The sequence below is a fragment of the Lampetra fluviatilis genome, chromosome 32 (assembly GCF_964198595.1).
Source record: "Lampetra fluviatilis chromosome 32, kcLamFluv1.1, whole genome shotgun sequence".
Lineage (NCBI taxonomy): Eukaryota > Metazoa > Chordata > Hyperoartia > Petromyzontiformes > Petromyzontidae > Lampetra > Lampetra fluviatilis.
This window is the reverse complement of record NC_136306.1, coordinates 12216887-12234168: the sequence shown is the minus strand read 5'-3', so window position 1 is coordinate 12234168 and position 17282 is coordinate 12216887. Positions and strand designations below refer to the sequence as shown.

The 17282-nt window shown below is 51.6% G+C and overlaps 1 protein-coding gene across 1 annotated transcript in view; it reads right to left on the bottom strand.

Moving 5' to 3' along the window:
- Positions 1–1617: 1617 nt before the first annotated feature.
- LOC144943779 (endosome/lysosome-associated apoptosis and autophagy regulator family member 2-like) overlaps positions 1618–17282 on the bottom strand; it is a 53217-nt gene continuing 37552 nt past the window's right edge. Inside the window, exons 12-23 of the mRNA XM_078871609.1 lie at positions 16099–16198; positions 14579–14716; positions 13743–14000; positions 13436–13609; positions 11831–12011; positions 10687–10786; positions 9754–9855; positions 9011–9137; positions 8073–8251; positions 6991–7147; positions 6214–6304; positions 1618–4970 (exon numbers count right to left, since the gene is read on the bottom strand). Coding sequence (XP_078727735.1) covers positions 6239–6304; positions 6991–7147; positions 8073–8251; positions 9011–9137; positions 9754–9855; positions 10687–10786; positions 11831–12011; positions 13436–13609; positions 13743–14000; positions 14579–14716; positions 16099–16198 — 1582 coding nt within the window. The 3' untranslated portion in view covers positions 1618–4970; positions 6214–6238. The remainder of the gene's footprint in view (positions 4971–6213; positions 6305–6990; positions 7148–8072; positions 8252–9010; positions 9138–9753; positions 9856–10686; positions 10787–11830; positions 12012–13435; positions 13610–13742; positions 14001–14578; positions 14717–16098; positions 16199–17282) is intronic.

Genomic DNA, 17282 nt, shown 5'->3' with positions numbered 1-17282 from the left:
TAGTAAATGGCTGCACGTGATCTACGAACTGCGCTCTTGTGATGTAAGGGTAACCAGAGGTTGGTAGTGTACACAGCCCTGTAGACATTTGCTGTCTATCCATATCTGTGTACAGCTCATTGTCAATCCACTGCTGGATGAGGGCCCCCTCCCCATGCCTTGTGGCTCGTCAGGGAAACCTGACGTGGCCACACCTCGCCCTGCTGCTCGGTGCGGGTCGCCAAGGGGGTGCAGGGCCGCGACTTTCGCTGCCCTGCCCTCTGCTGCCCTCTGCTGCCCGCCACTCCCATTGCGCAGTGCGCGTTCACGTTCACATGGGCCCCGTCTCGCATTAGATTCTGAGATGAGACCGGATGGGGTGCATTGTGGGTGGCTGGGTGGACACTGCTGATCGTTGTTCCCGAAGACATCCACCTGATAGGGGCCACACGCCCAACGGAATCGCACTCCAGAGAGTTGGCAGAAGTATTTTGTTTTACATGTAAATTTTTTTTTCACTTTTTCAGAAAAGCACTTTTTATTGAAAGTCAAAAAGTAATGAATCTACAAAAAAGAACGTGAAGTTACAAATGTAAAAACAAATGTTGACCCATATGCCCCTTGAAACGTATACTTACCGAGCTGCTGTCAATGGCTTTCTGATTTGATAAACGACATTCATAAGGATCTTACACAACATACACCATCTTCTCTGGATTATAAAGTGCTTTGGAAATGAATATGCACCTCAAACTTGTGCTGGTGTCAATAAAGTTGCACAAGTGTGGCCTTGCACACACCTCCTGGGTTATAAGATTCACACACTACATTTTATTTAAAATAATAAGGGAAAAGGTGCATGTCATATAATCCAGTGAACGCAGTCACAACAATTTCTGAACATGTAGCATACAGTTGTTTTTGTATACGTTTACGATGAATTAAAGACAAGAAAATACAGCACAAAAAATTATTCTATCATGGCTTACGTAAAGAGTTAACAAAATCAGCAGTGCAGCAGAAATGTGACTCGCTATGTTTTTAAAGAGTTAATGTTTGTGCAATAAACCGAATGTTAAATTGTCAAAATTCAAGTAAGGTGCTTGAAGAAATCAATGAAAATAATTTCAGTGAAAAGCCATTGAGCCTTAAGGACCACAGTCTTCCAAGTTCTACTGAATGAAATACAAATATATATGTCTCACGTGCGCAACTTGTGGCGGCAAGGCAGTTTTTGGCATAATTTCTCACAAGGAATGACCAAATGAAAATTGTATCCGCAATTTTATTTTTTTGTCTAAATATTGACACAGAAGCGGTTTCCAATAATAATGAAAAAGAAAGAACACGGAAAAACATGACAAATGGAACAGCATTATCGGTGTGCCTCTGTGCCGACATGCTATGGGTTTGCAAAAGTAGTTCTACATAAAACAAGTTGAAGAATTCTTGGGTCAACTCGGTTTTATTCAGTTGACAGTGACCGCACCGTGAAGTATGGTCAAAAGACTTCCATGAGCCGACAAGGTACAGAGGCACCGTCGTCCGAACAGCGAATTCACACGTTACTTTTTGGTTTATATTTTTTTTACTGCAGCTACTCTACTGGTTTTGGTAACCAAAGACAAAAGCCCTGCACAGAGAAAACCCGAGGTCAGATCCCAAGTAACACACACACACACCCACCCACCCCAACGCGTTCCACCAGGGTCTCCCTGCTCATACGGAGTTCCTAGCTGTGCTCATCCCCGTTGGTGCAAATTCCACGTTCTTTCGACGAAAATGTACTCCACAGGGAACCGCTGTCGACGTCCCATTAACGGCCACACAGACAACGCTCGGTGCACAGCAAACACTCCCAAGGCCACGGTGTCCCGCATGAAGCAAGTCTCAATTGTGATCGACAAAAGGCGCGTTGAGACTTGCGTGACCGGTATGACAGAGGGTGACAGAGCGCAGGGAATGTCTTGAGTGCAGAGGTCCTCAACCCGATCGTGCAAGGCGCCCCTCTATAAATGGCAGCTCCCCACATCTCACAAGTCAGTGTCTCCCTGCTCAGGTAAGCGTCACACAGCGTTCAGCATCAGTGGCCCGAAGCCAGTGGTGGAAAGTTCACAAGGGGCACGGGATATCAATAGAACATCCACCGTTAAATGTCACACACAGCGGCACTCATTTTATCACAGGCGGAGTTGAACCCCGACCAGCACTTCAACTGAAAACCATCAAATTGATTTATAATCCTTCTTGGTTCTTTCGGTAAAATCACGTAGGACGGCTGCTTGCGTTGTGGCTGAAACGTCGTGAAAATTATTTTATTATGTTTTATTTTTATTATTTTATTATTTCCATTCTACGTGACTTTACCGAAAGAACCAAGAAGATGAATCCCTGCAGTCACGAAAGCTTTAAATCGAAATTTGATTTATAATTGTTGGGTTAGGCCAGGCAATAATGATCTGGCTACGTTTGTCCTTTCACCCTCCACCACCCGACAATAGCGAAATAAATAAAACTCACAAGTGGAAGTGTTTAATCCGCAAATTTTTCTTTCAGCTCGCTGGAAAGTTTAAGAATAATTCAAACAAATTTAGCAATATGAAAAGAGATTTAACTTCAAACCGCACCAACAATTTTTGTAAAAATCCAGAAAGCCAGAATAACAATCAGAATTCTGGATGACTTCCTGGATTTCATTCTGCTTGGAATAGTTTTGTTACAGTGAGTGTCAGCAGTGTAATATCGTTGACCTAAAAGTGCAGGTCGCCGAGTCCAATCGCCGTGGTGACATCACCGCTACTTTGTGGCGAATGGCGGTTGTTGGTTTATCGTCAACGGAATTTAGAACTGCACCAAGCAAACCCGGCACGTGTAGATGGCCATCCGCAGATCCCTCAACCATGTCTCAGACCCCTCTTGGGATCTGCACACCCTTTGTTGAGCACCCCTGCATTGACGAACGTTACCACGAATTATTACGAAATCACAGGCACTTAGAAACAACGTCGATGTAGACAAGTAAACAAACTTCGGCTGGCACTAAAATCAATGCACAAGGTAGCTTCTTCACATTACAGTAAATAACATCAGCACTCAAAATGATATGGCGCAGCCAACATAAACGTGAAGATGCACGACTGTTTTAACAGGTTACAGGCGTCTGACAACGGCTGTGTGTGATGAGCAGAACACTCCAGGTACAGGCTAAAGTCATTTGGGGCCCATAAATGTGTTCAGTAAAGTACGACATTGTTGCCACCTCTGCCAACGCCATCACAGCCTCACCGACGGCGAGGGCCGTCGGTGAGGCTGTGAGCGAGAGCTCCAGCCTCTGTGAGCCGCTCTCCAACAGAACGAGAGGGGTTGTAATGCGTCGGGAGGGATCCCAATGGATACTCCAACTCACAGATTCATGTTGGGGAGTGGAAAACTTGCAGCCTACCAAGCAAGGTGCGTGGCATGGCCCCGGTGGCAGCCCCACGCACGTCCCAAGGTGGGCCGTTGTCCTCGGTGGGACGCTTGCCCAGGATGGTGCAAGGCCCCCCCCCACCCAGTGGAGTGGAATGTTGGTACTATCCGTTTGGCCAACTGCTCATAGCAGAGCTGTGCGCCGACTTTCAGGCCAGGCCACGAGGCATCAATGTCATGCCTAACAGAAATGACGATGGGTGTTTTCAGAGCCTGCTAACAATTATATTACCGATGAGCCTTAAAATTAAAAAAATCCCCAACAAAATTGCCAGAAATTCAGCGTTCATCCAAATGTGAATTCAGCCAAATTTAGGCGAGTTGATGGGTTTTTATTGATTTGGGTTGACTATGATGTTAATGAGTCCAAATGTTACATTTGTTGTACACAAACATGGCCAACGCATAGCATTACCCAGTCTCTCTCGAGACAACGTTTGGAACTTCTCGAAGCCACACTGCTCTATAGGATATACAGTAAGCACACCGAGTTAGTTTTAACATTTGCTTTATTCATTTACCTTGGGCTGAAATCAAACAAAATATTAATTATAAAAGATGTGCCGGTTAAACATCAAAAACAGAAAAAGTAATGCTTTATAAATTAAATAAAACATTTGCAACTTTGGCAACACTTTGATAATTATTCGCTTCACAGATTTGCCTGTGCGCGTTATTAAGGCGGTGCGAGCCAAAGGAAAACTGTGAACATGACAAACCATGAAGAGAAAGTCCAGAGAGATGATTGAATTGTGAATATTTTCCCCCCATAAAAAATACACTTGAAAGTTTTTGCTTTGTGGTTTGAATTGCTGCAATTGTTGGCTCGATACGATAGCACGCACGCACACGCACACGCACACACGCACGCTCACAAATTAAATACACACATCTCCCACGGACATCACACAAGCCAGTAAGCAGTGACTCAGCACAGCACATCGACCGTCATCTGCTACTGAATGCAAATTACTTGTCAAAGGGACGGCCGATCCAGTTTGTTGGTACTGGATCGAGCGACTACAGAATTGGTGATCACAGGAAGTTTGTAACCCGTGTCTTATCTCGCAGGTACAACATGTGGACTAATCCCTGGATCTGCGGAACTTGCCTTGTCAAGAATCACCTTCCTGGCATTCATCTTAACCATTTTTACCATGAGGATAACTTAAAAAAAACACAAGCAATTTACAAATCAAAGGTAAATGTGGATCACCTGCTTAGCCCCAACAAACACACGGATAAGAGAGTTTCTGAACCCACAGCTTGCGGCCCCCGTCTCTGCCTGGCTCATGCGACTCGGCTCTTACGACACTGCTGTGGACGTGCGCGATGACCGGACGTATAAAAATACTATCGCAGTAGTTCAAAAACCGTTACGGTGAAATCTGTACGAATGCTCAACGCAATAGGCGCCATCGGCCGCACGCTCGCGAGCTTGCGGGAGGAGCACAGCGGCAGGGCCCCCCCCCCTTCCCTGCAGCTCCGCGGGTGTCGCTGCGTTGGTCGCTTCCCACCGTCAACTGCACACAGGGACAACGCACGCCACGTGAGCGGCGGTGGCAGTGGGACGCTGGCAGGGTCGTCCACGGGGGGGGGGGGGGCGCGGGGAGAATCACCCCCCCCCCCCCGCCACACCTTCAAACTAAAGCGGGAGTATTGCATCGGAGTCCACCGTGATGTCAGAGCACGGGGCCCGGGGCGCTCGCCCTGGTTCACCGAACCCTGGGGATGGCTCTGGATGCTGGGCAGGTGGATGCATTCATGATTCGGGGGTCTGAGGATAGGATTGCCATAAAACAGGTAAAGGTGCTGCCCTCAAATCCCTTGCTCGCGCTCCTGGTGGCGGAAGGGCCCACCCGCTTGCGGGAGTACTGGAGAGCCCCTGCGGAGGGTATATGGCCTGCTCTTGCAAGCTAGCCAGACACCACACCCAACCTATCGATTGACTGACCGTAGTGCGCTCCGGTATTCTGCTGGGTGGACAGAGGCCAGAAGTGGCTTCGCGACACCGGCACCGCTGCTTCCACTGCTGCCGCGCCACGAGTTGGAACCGGCCCCCTCTGGATTTCGAGTCCGGTGTGCTCACCGCTACACCAGGAAGCAGTTGTGAGTGGCCCCTTTTAAACGAGTTGAGAGCCGGTTTACGAAGAGTCTTTGCACTAACTCACTTGGTTATTACAACAATGGAGACTAAACCATGCCCTCGTGTGGTGGAGGCTATAGTTCACAGGGACATGGTGATAGTTAAAATGCAGAGTGAACCGTTTGAGCTATAGTGATGCGTGCTGCTGTCTGTAGTGTGTGGTGGTGTGGGTCATGGTGAAGCTGTCTGTAGTGTGGTGGTGTGGGTCATGGTGAAGCTGTCTGTAGTGTGGTGGTGTGGGTTATGGTGAAGTCTGCTGTCTGTAGCGTGTGGTGGTGTGAGTCATGGTGAAGCTGTCTGTAGTGTGGTGGTGTGAGTCATGGTGAAGTTGTCTGTAGCGTGTGGTGGTGTGAGTCATGGTGAAGTTGTCTGTAGCGTGTGGTGGTGTGGGTCATGGTGAAGACTGCTGTCTGTAGCGTGTGGTGGTGTGAGTCATGGTGAAGTTGTCTGTAGCGTGTGGTGGTGTGGGTCATGGTGAAGACTGTTTAAACTGTCGTGTGCGTTACAGTGTAAGATGGTGAGGTGTGGGCGAGAGATGAGTGTAACGTGAGTGAGTGCGGTGAGCGAAGGGGGTGGGGCGGTGCGCGCTAACGAGCGGCGCTTGGAGTGCCGTCTCCTACCCGAGGAGGCCGGCAGACACGGCGGTCAGTTGAGCTCCGTCTTGCCCAGCGCCAGCCGTTCCTCGCGGTTGCCCTCGTACGGAGACGTGGCCTGTCGCACCGTTAGTGATGCACCAGCGCACCGTTAGCGACGCAGCAGTGCTACATTAACGAACACGGTTGAAGTACAAATGTGTGGAGATAGGCCCAGCATCCCAGCAGTTGTAGGTTAGTGTCTCAGACACAGCCCTCTGTGCGACCCTCTGTGCGACCTGGCCCTCTGACCGAGATCAGGTTGAAAGACGCCCTCCAGGTGGTGTGCATCACAAGAACAATACCACTTATATGGACATCGCCTCTAAATATGACCAACATCTCTAGGCGGTGGTGGGCATATTTATTTGATCCACATACCCATAGGCAGAGAGACAAGGAGGATCTTGAGCCTAACCTTGGGGCAGGGAGTCGACAGCTCGGACGACTGTGGGAACGGAGCTCTGCAGGGTGGCCCTTCTAAGTGGAACATTGGAAGTAAACTACAAATGTGTTAAGTCCTCGGCTGTCTGCTTTAGCTACGTGGGCCGCACATCAACGTAATTCACACCCCCTCTTTTTTGCTTCAAGCAATTATTCTCAATTGATCTCCGCAAATATGGAAAGAGAAGGGCGATTTGTTAGTTAACCAGGAAATGTTAGTTTATTGCACAGGTCGCCACTATGGAGGAGCTGCCCTGCAGAATGTGGGGCAGCAGCGGGGAACGGGCAACTTTCCAGAGGAGTTACTGGGGGAGTCCTCACCTTCATGTTCATGAGCTTGTGGAAGAGGGACTTGTCCTTGTTGGTGTAGATGACGTCCTCCTCCTCCCCCTCCATGATGGCACAGCTGTCGGCCGCAGGGAGCTCGCTCTCCCGCGATGAAGCGCTCTGCACCAGCCGCGAGTACTTGTAGGCGAGCCTGGGAGGAGCGCACGACACGGCACGCATGTTGATGACTCGACACGGCACGACACGGCGCGACACGCGTGTTGATGACTCGACACGACGCGACACGCGTGTTGATGACTCGACACGGCACGACACGGCGCGACACGCGTGTTGATGACTCGACACGGCACGACACGGCGCGACACGCGTGTTAATGACTCGACACGGCACGACACGGCGCGACACGCGTGTTGATGACTCGACACGGCACGGCACGCGTGTTGATGACTCGACACGGCGCGACACGCGTGTTGATGACGCGACACGTCGCGACACGCGTGTTGATGACGCGCTGCCACATTTCTCGGCTCTGTACAAGGAAGCGTGACGCTGCGCGTCGCGGGGACGGGAGGGGGGCGGTTGTTTCTTCAAAGCGAGACGCGATTCAGATCACGTCAGGTCACGTCGTGGGCAGCAGAGGATCGGTGCAGCAATATCCATGTACAGTACTGTACTCGTATGCTACTGCCTCAACCAACACACACTGAACAGCATGGTGAAGCACGGTCAAAGAAGACCCGTAATCCGCACAGCGTCTAATTTCCTTCCTCTTCGTAGCCCGGCACCTGGGCCCCCCCCCCTCCAGCTGTCACTCCCGGTGCAGTTGCACCGCCTGCATACCGAATAACTACCCCGCCGTCCACGAAGCAGCGGGCGGCTTTCACTTCGTGGTGAACACGACTGATTGGCAGCGATTTACTGGAGTTGAACAGCGCCGCCTTTAGGAAAGTGGATCCTTTGGGTCAAACTGCCATCGCGCAATGCATCCAACAGGGGCCGGGTTCACACGCGGCCTGCAGCGGACGCCCAGTCTGGACGGACGCCGCTGCGTTGGAGGCCCTGTGGCCATGTCACCGCGTGCGGCGGGGAGCGGCCTGTGCCTCCTCGTCCCCTACTTGCGATTCTTCTTCCAGAAGTAGCAGGTGAGCGAGCAGAGCAGGCACGCGAGGAAGGAGCCCGCGCCGATGCCCACGCGCAGCCAGAAGCCCAGCAGCTCGCATTTGCGGTGCCCGTCGGGGGGCAGCGCCTCCCCGCCGTGGCACACGCGCGGGCGCCGCCACATGTAGCGCAGCTTCTGCGCACGCACACACAGAGACGAAGATCCTCATGTTGCCTGTACAAGTCTGTTGGGGAAAGTGCTTTTAGCGAGCGTCTACGAAGGCCTGCACGGCACACGATGGGTTCGGTGGTCAACACCACACCCCGGTCGCCTTTGTCTCCCCGGTGGCGATGTTTACACACCGCACCAGGTACTCATTTGAGGCCGAGTCGACCTAGAGGAGGCCCAGGATCGGTTCAGATAATCGTCACCGGTGTTGGCCGTGAGCGGGAATCGAACTCGGGTCGCCGGGTTCGAGGCGCAGCGTAGCGCTATTCGCTACACCTCCTGTCCATGGGACAGCCAGTCCATGCCGGCGCCGTGCCGAGCCGGCCTGGCGCGGCTCAGGAGGCACCGCATTGTTTTCCACTGCAGATGCCGAGCAGTGCCGCCGATGCCACGCACAATTACCGAGTTGTCGAGTCGCATGTTCGCGCGATGTGTGTGGTCGGGTAGTATGGTTGAGTGGTATAGTTCAATCGTGTGGTAGAGTTCGATAGTATGGTTTGGTTAGTTAGTCTGCCACGTTGGTTTTGCAGGACGGTGTGTGGGAAGGATGGCAGACTGGCCGCACAGCTTGGTACACAGAGGGGGTGCAACTTGTTTTCAGTGCGGGATGCATTGAGAATCTGCTAGCTTCGTGCGGGACGAGAGGGTGGACGGTGGCCAGCCGACCGCCACCCCCGGTGCTCGCAGTGCACGCCTGGGTTAGTGCGATGGCGTGACGGGACCGACCTCCGAGCCGCCGCTGCAGGTCTCCGTGATGAGCTGGTAGTCGCGGTGCGTGCAGAGCGGGCAGGCCAGCGGGCTCAGCCACAGGAAGTGGAACGTGCAGCCGTCACAGGTGCCGGCGGGGCACTGCCTGCACAGCCACGCGTCGGCGCGTCAGCAGCTCCAAGCACAAACCTCCAGCGATCCACTCAAGCCAAGGTCGGAGAGCCGACACGCTGAAGGAAGCATCGGCAGTGCTCATCATCCCTATTACTGCCCCTAAGCCAGTGGGGGAAATTTCACGTTACTATGTCAGCAGTCTCCATAGGGAACAACCACTGCAGACCTGCCATGAGGTAGCACCTGTTTTGGTTGATCCCGGAGAGATGATGGGCCGAGTCAAACCTCAACCTCGCAACGGTCCGATCGCGAGCCGACTGCTCGAAGCGGCTCCGTCATTCGATACAACGTGCGGCAGAGCACTTGGAGGCAGGGAGTTTGCGGACCACGCAGAGATCACGTGCATCTGAGATTCACTACTATCAGTGCCATGACATGCCAGATGGCAGTAGAGCAAGTAGGCTGCGCACCGACCAGTGGAGCACCACTTGAACTCACTTGTGAAAGTTATCTCCGAGAACTCCCACATGCAGGCCGCACGTGTACATGCGAGTCAGTTACGTTTTGCTCAGAGCAGCTGCCCACTTCTCCCCACTGCCGCCCAACTCTTCCCCATGGTGCCCCCCCCTCCCCCCCCGGTGCGGTACCTGGGCAGGACAATCTCCCCGTTGGGGGGGCCGTCCGAGTTGCAGCGAAGACGCACGGTGGAGGCGCGGCCCTGCGGACAGGCCACAGTTCTGTCCGACGATCTGCAGGAAAATAAGTGTCCACGTTGGGCTCGATGTCCAGCTCCCAGCACGACCTCTGGCTGCCAGGAGCGAAACGTCGGACACCATGCCGAACAACGAGCGGGACAAACCCGGGAGCGCGACGGGGAGCGCCTGCGCAGCAGCGTGCACGGTGCCACTCGGCGTGTGCTCATCGTTTATTTAGCCACGCGGGGATCCACGCAGGTGCGTTTTTCCGTTGTAGAGACCTGGGTGGCCGTAGTTCAGCAGAGACGGTTATTCATTATTTAGGGTGAGCTTGAGTGTAATTTTCCATTTAGAATTATTGGCTTGTCGTCAATGGCATTAGGGAGTCGTTAATGTCAACTACAGAAGAATTTTCTCTTCTGTAATATCACCTGTGTGCTGTGGCCATCACTCCGCCCGGCTGCCTTTCTTCCCCTGGTGCTATTGTTGATGTGCCACACACGCCCAGCGGATACTCGGCGCGGGTTCAGTTCGCGATGACCACCAGTGGTGCGAGTGGCCAAGAGTCGTGCCGGGGTAACCGGGATAGGAGCCCCGTGCACAAACCACGATCACATCCAATCTCTCAAACCACATACACCTCATTGATAAAACAATTATATTCAGCCCTTTGTCATTACACTGCTGGATGACACAGATCTATATATATATACAAAAGCATGAAGCTAAACTGGCAACCAGAGCAAAGAACTAAGGCTCAAGGAGACAACGAAACGGATCCGAGTGTGGGCACATGGCAGGGACAGGTAACTCTCTGTTGCGTCTGTGCTTGGCATCATCCCCTAGCAAGGACTGCAGACAGCTGGCGGGCGAGCAGGGCATCACCTGTAGAAGTGAATGATGTCAGGGATGTCAGGCACCGTGGACTCGGGGAAGTATCCCACGGGGGCCGAGATGTTATCCATCGATTCCCGAGTAGTGACGCCTGCAACGGCAACACCGGCGCGGGGCGAGTCGGCACAGAGAACCACGTTGTGAGGTCACCGCTCGCGTCGCCTTGGACACGGACGAGTGACACGTCCCCCCCCCACAGCCTTCAGAAGGCAGGTCCCAGCCAGGCCGGGCGGTTTCACGCGCGGTGTGCAAGAGCTTGCTTCGTGTTGCGCTACGTCAAGAATCACACAGCTCTGTGGGCTAAGCCCATTCCCGCTCCGTCTCTACCGCAGAGTTGCGATCTTGAACATTTTTTTAACAAGGTGCAACATAGGTTAGGTTTGCTATCTCAAGTCAAGGATATATTACTTGATGTAAGTTGTGACTACATATAAACTGGAGAGCTCACAGAAAACATGACAGCTATTAACACAAAAAACCGTAAAGATATGTCGTCAACATACATGCTATACTGCCATCATGACAACAGAATGAGTCACCAACCCTACCTCCTAACAGCCGAATTAGACAATACATTCAGCAGACAAGGAGATATTTCCACTTGGCTTTGAGTGCGGACCAGCCCCGGCCTTTAATCCAGGGTACTGAAATGAAGGCCCACAAGCCGTAAATGGCCAGCGATGTCCTTTCCCACGGCCACATGAGACCTAATAGTTTGAAACAGCCCACAAAGGATATCTATCCATCACTACAAGCATCTTAGCAGCTCTACCCAAGCAGAGGAGAGGGAGCTATTATCAGCCTGGCAACACTGTTTCTAATACTCTGTCACCCGTGGTCTCTCAAGTTGATGAACCAGGTGACAACTCGAGACGAGGATGGTCTCATTTGCAATGGGTGTCCCCAGCAGTGCCGAGCACACGGTCAACACACACGGTCCTGGCTTGACCAAAGGTCGGTACGGACTAATCCACGTCTTGCCAAAAGGTATTTAAAGTCCAACTCGGCGCTCGGTAACGGAGAGGTTGCGAGACCGATGGCCGTGAGCGGAGCGCGTTCTACGTGTGTTCATCGAACTTCTTTCGCACCCTACGTAGCCAACCGCGCTAATTGGGGGGTTCAACAGCGTCGTTACCGATGATGCTGTCGGCGAGGCCGATGGGCTGGGAGGAGAGCGTGGTGGAGCGCACGTCCGACGGCACGATGGTGGCGCGGCACGCCAGCGCCCGCACGCCGGCCGGCAGCGCGCGAGCGGGCCCCTCCGTCTCCTCTGCTTCTGCCGTGACGTTGTCCACGCACTCCGCCATCTTCTGGCCCTGACGGCGAAGTGCACGAGTCATGGCGGGCCGCAGCGCAGGAAACAACATGGAGGGGTGTTCTAGAAAGAGCTGCTAAGCCACACATTGACTTGTTCTAGATAACCCACGAAACACTTCACAATCAAATTGATAGTTTTATTGCCTCTTCTCCCGCAGACTGTCACATAACGAACTTAATCATTTAAATCCTCCATCCACAATCCTATGGATGGCAGCCGGTTCTTGAAAAAAAACCACAACCATTGACTTGCAAATGCCAGTGGGATTAATCGGCCAATTTGATCCACGATTAGGATTTGAACTCGTCACCTTCCCACGATGGAGAGCCGAGTGCCCTCACGACAACACCACTTGGCTGGATTGCTTGAAAAAATATCCCACAGGCAAAATCGAGTGAACATAATGCATGCATTAGTCAATCGATCACCTGCCAAGGTTAGCAACATCTGTGAATTCTCAGACAAACGAATAGCTATAGATCCTATGCTTAGGGTCTTTCGGTAAAACTTTCCTCCTCTTCCCTCCTGATGACGACCGCTTGTGTTGTGATCGAAACATCGTAGTTTTTTGTTATTTTCTTTTAACCATCTATGTGACTTTACCAAAAGACCCAAATAATATGAATTCCTGCAGTCATGAAAGCTTTAAGTCAAGCTATAGATCCTGTTCATTAATTACAAAGTGATCTTAATTGGAAGTAAATTAGATTTACTTGTGAATTGATTGGTGGTTTTGTTATCTGTCTGAGTGATAAAGGTGCCAATGTCAGTGATTTCAGTGCCATTTCCTGTTTTCACTTACACCTGCCACTACAAGTACTCGGTAACATCGTTTAAATGTCGTAAAAACATTTTTTACTACAGCTAATGTTACATTATGTCTTACTCAGCTGAGCGCGAGTGGGACACTCAAACCATCAATCACCTGACCACGTCTGGAAGACCGGTACTCACAAGAATGTTTATTTGCTCACAAAAGTCGACTACCTTAATGTAGTAAAATGATCAAGTTACTTTAAGATGAGCCCGACAGCCACAAGTGATGCTACAATGCACTACCACTTGGTTAAACAAACATTCTGTTGTCATGACCGCAAATAACGACAATTCATTGCATGATGAGTGTGGCTGGGCTGGTGACGAGGGTGAAATCGTTACAGGCCGACTACGAGAAACACTTCATTACAAAACACGACGGCAGCATCTAAAAAGCAAAAGCAATGTAGTCGATTACGACGCACGGTCAACAGCGCACTTGGACATTTGGGTCCGGTCAAAAAAATGGTCACAGGGCTCTGGGTCAAGGAAGCTTTTGAGATTTGTGAGCAGCCGGCCACGCGCGAGGACCCGGGGGGAGGCACGCAACTCCGCACATTGTTCCTGACGGCGCGCGGCGGCGAGAGACGTGACGAGAGCCGGTACCTCGTTTCCGCACAGGCTGAAGTTGAAAGCGTAGAAGTACTTGGTTCCCTTAGGGCTGAAGCTGGGCCCAAATCGCCTGTCATGCTGGCCGCCCAGCCCCGTGTAGTTGAAGAAGTAGGTTCGCTCGCCGGAGGTGTGCGAGTACGTGCAGTCGCTGAAGCAAGACGCATGGTCCTGTGGGGGGCGGGGGGTTATCAGTAGTCAGCAGCAGCAGTGGCAGCTGTGTCAGTATCGTCAGCAATCTTAGGTGTCCAGCGATCATCGTTCTGCGCTATTGTCAGGACGACGACGACGACGTCGCGCTCACCTTGCTGCTGCGGGTGCCGGGCCCGCACGCCAGGCAGGCCTCGCGTCCGTAGGGCTTGCGTGCCGCGAGCCGCGTGCCGTCGCGGCAAGGCACGCACTCGCGCGACGCCGCGTCCACGTAGTGCCCCGGGGGGCACGGCACGCAGCCCGCCACGCCGGCCCCCACCGCGCACGGCCGACAGTACGAGGCACCCCCTCCAGCGGCGTTGGTCACGTTGATGGAGTAGATGCGGGCGGAGCTGCCCGTCTGTCGATGGTCCTGGACATTGAAGGGGCGAAGGGGCGAAGCGTCTCCCTGCTCAAGCGACCGACGGGGGCAGCGGCGCTCGCATCTCCATTGCTAGCCCCGGGCCCGGTGGAGGACATTCCACAACTTGTATCGGACGTGGGGTCAATTGTTTCAAGTAATTGTGTCATTCATGATGACTTAACATTCACATTGCAATTGTCATTTCAGCAAATGACGCCGCTGTAATGGTAATGATCACCGACCCCAGGTCCGACTTGTTAACGTTTCAATGTGGATTTATACGGCGTCCCATGTTGTGATCATAAGTCGAGACGCTGTGCAGAAACATGCGGGCACATTTATTAAACTTCACATCTCAACTACCGTGAAGAAGCCTTGCCTAGTAGAGAGGTAATGATTTACCCTTCTCGTGATTAGCTAAATGATCACGATTTGGGGTCGTAAATAGCAACATTTTTTCATCAATTTATTCTATCACTTGCTTTGTCCCCTTTGTGGTTTTGTAAGGTGGCAGTGGCCTGGCAGTTCAGAGGTCATCACCAGCCATGATCAATCCACCTAAATGCAAGACGAATTTTTATCCGTACCTTGGCGGCATCAATGTTCGCTTGGAAGACCCAGCTGAACGTGAAGGAGCCGTTGGTGGCCACGGAGAATGTGTAAGACTGCTTGTCGTGCGGGCCCCGCCACGTCTCCACCACGTGCGACCGCTGCTTCTCCTTGTCCTGAACAACAACCAAAGCCAACGTTGCCATCACCAACCAGCAACGTCACGAGCACCAGATGCACCCAGTGGCAGCAGCGGCAGCACAATTGTCCATTGTCATGACAACTACCGTCAGCAGCATCACCACCGTTAGCTACATCAGTAGCAGCAGCAGCATCAGCACCGGCACCACAACCCCCACCAGGATTATCCACCGTTATCAGCAGTGGCGCAGCATGGGTGGCATGGGCTTGGATACAAGGAATGCAACGGGGCCCCCTGTCCAATGTCCCTCCTCTTTGTGGCCTGGGCCCCGCCAGCCCATGGTGCTGTTGCACCACTACCACCACCACCGTCAGCAGATGCACCACCACCACCACCACCACCGTCGTCAGCAGATGCATCACCACCACCACCACCATCAGCAGGTGCATCACCACCATTGTTATGACCAACCATTACCATGACTACCATAGCCACTATCATTGCCAGCATTTTCTATAACTATACCCACTTCACCACTCTGCTCAGCAGAGGTGTTTCACCCTCATTAGGGCTCAGCAGCATGTCATACGCAGTGGCGTTCATTTAAAGGGACACTTCCTGCTGATGATGCTCAATGACCCTTCGAGTGTGTCTTTTTTTAAACAAACATTTTACTGGATTATTTTTTTAAACAATCAAGTGAGTTGTCAGGTGACAAAAATGAAAAGAAATGTTTTTTTACCTACGTGACTTTACCGAAAAAAACCAAAGAGTATGAATCCTTGCAGTCACGAAAGCTTTAAATCTAGAATTAAGTGACAATTTTTTTCATAAATTCTGACCATTAAATAAACCGACTTCTCAGCTGTGTTTTGTAGGACTCATAATTATTTTGATAATTTAAATCCACTGCTGGATGAGGGCCTCCTTCCCCATGCCATGTGGGCCCATGGGCAGCATTTGACTATACTTCACCACGCTGGTCAGTACGGGTCTGTGAACGTGGGGCGCATAGAAGTACTATCAAAATACATGTTGCTGCACTGTCTCCTGCGGATAACATCGCCTCGCAGCTGCCTACAACAGCTGTCTCATGCCTGGTCATCACCCAACCGAGCACTATCCACGCTCAACATCTGGGTGACCTGATCATAGGCCGTGTCCCAACATCTACGCTCTCCGCATTCAGCAATCCGTACTGACCGGCGCGGTGAGGTATGGGTCAAACAACCACCATCACTTTCATGGCACCTCCGGTAAGTGCGGTTGGCTACGTACGGTGCGAAAGAAGTTCAACATGCATACATGGCGTGGGGGAAGAGTTCATCAAGCAGAGGATTGATCAAAGGGCTGTGCATATGTACACACACACACATACGCACACACACACACATATATATATATAACGGCACTCACCACCATGAAGTGGAACTCGCAGTTTGAGGAGCAGATGGTCTCAAACACAAAGTTGATTGTTCCCACCTCACCTCCTTCTCCGTAGCCCACAAGCGAAGGCCTGGGACAGGGACGCACACACAGCAGCTCATCAACCTGCACAAGGATTGACGGTGTTAGCGAGCGCCTATTAGGGTCAGCACAAGGCAGATTATTGCTGTGGTTGAGACCAAAGCCTGGGTGCTTTTGTCCCCTAAGCTACAATGTTGATCACACTGCAAGAGGCCCGGCAACTCTACGGGAGGTTAAAGCCAGCATGAAAGAGCAATTGCAAGCGGCAATGTAATTGTGGCCAGCAATCTAAACGAGACTGCCGAGATGATAGCATGTGCTCGATATCTTTGATAATATAAGGTTTTAATGTTCCTGAAGAGTTAGCCCTTACTTAAGTGGCAGAGCAGTGAAGCAGTGGTTACCGCACTGTACTACGAATCCAGAAATCCGAGTTCGGTTCCCGGCCGTGGCGAACATGAGTGGCGAGCGATGTCAAAGCCAGTCCACTGACCCCCACCGCACCGACTCATGGCCGATACGAAGCGGAGCGGCCCTCATCCAGCAGCGGACTGACAAAGGACTGTACAACAGCTATCTCGTACAGTAAACAAGCCAGCAACAGCCGATCCTGCAGACAAGGCGACTCTTTTTTCTAGACCTCACTACTTAGTGACCCGACCCCTCGGTAGGCTGTGCTTTACTGCACCTCGTCACTTTCGACCTCAACAAGCTAAGCCAATGAATGAACGAACATTATAGGGAAAGCATTGTGAACTTACTAAAATCCAGTAAAAAATTTTGTTCATGGTTTTGTTGACCAATGTTAAACGTTACTTCATCATCAACACCCTGGCTTCGTCTATAGTTAGAATGAGCCCTCACTCAACATTATGATGAAAATTACTGAATTATGAGCTGTGACCGAGAGACTGAGTCAGTCGTAGAAGTGACGCTTCTTATAATGCAGCAAGATAATTTACCTGCAAATGTACGAGAGAAATGTATCGGTCTGTACCTGCTATACTTGTTATTTTACACTTTAGCATTTCTTTGTCACCTTGCGTGCTCACATCTGTAATTCTCCATGCATTTTCCAAGGCCACTCTTGCAAAAGAGAGGTCTGATGAGATCTCACTTGGTTCAAATGAAGG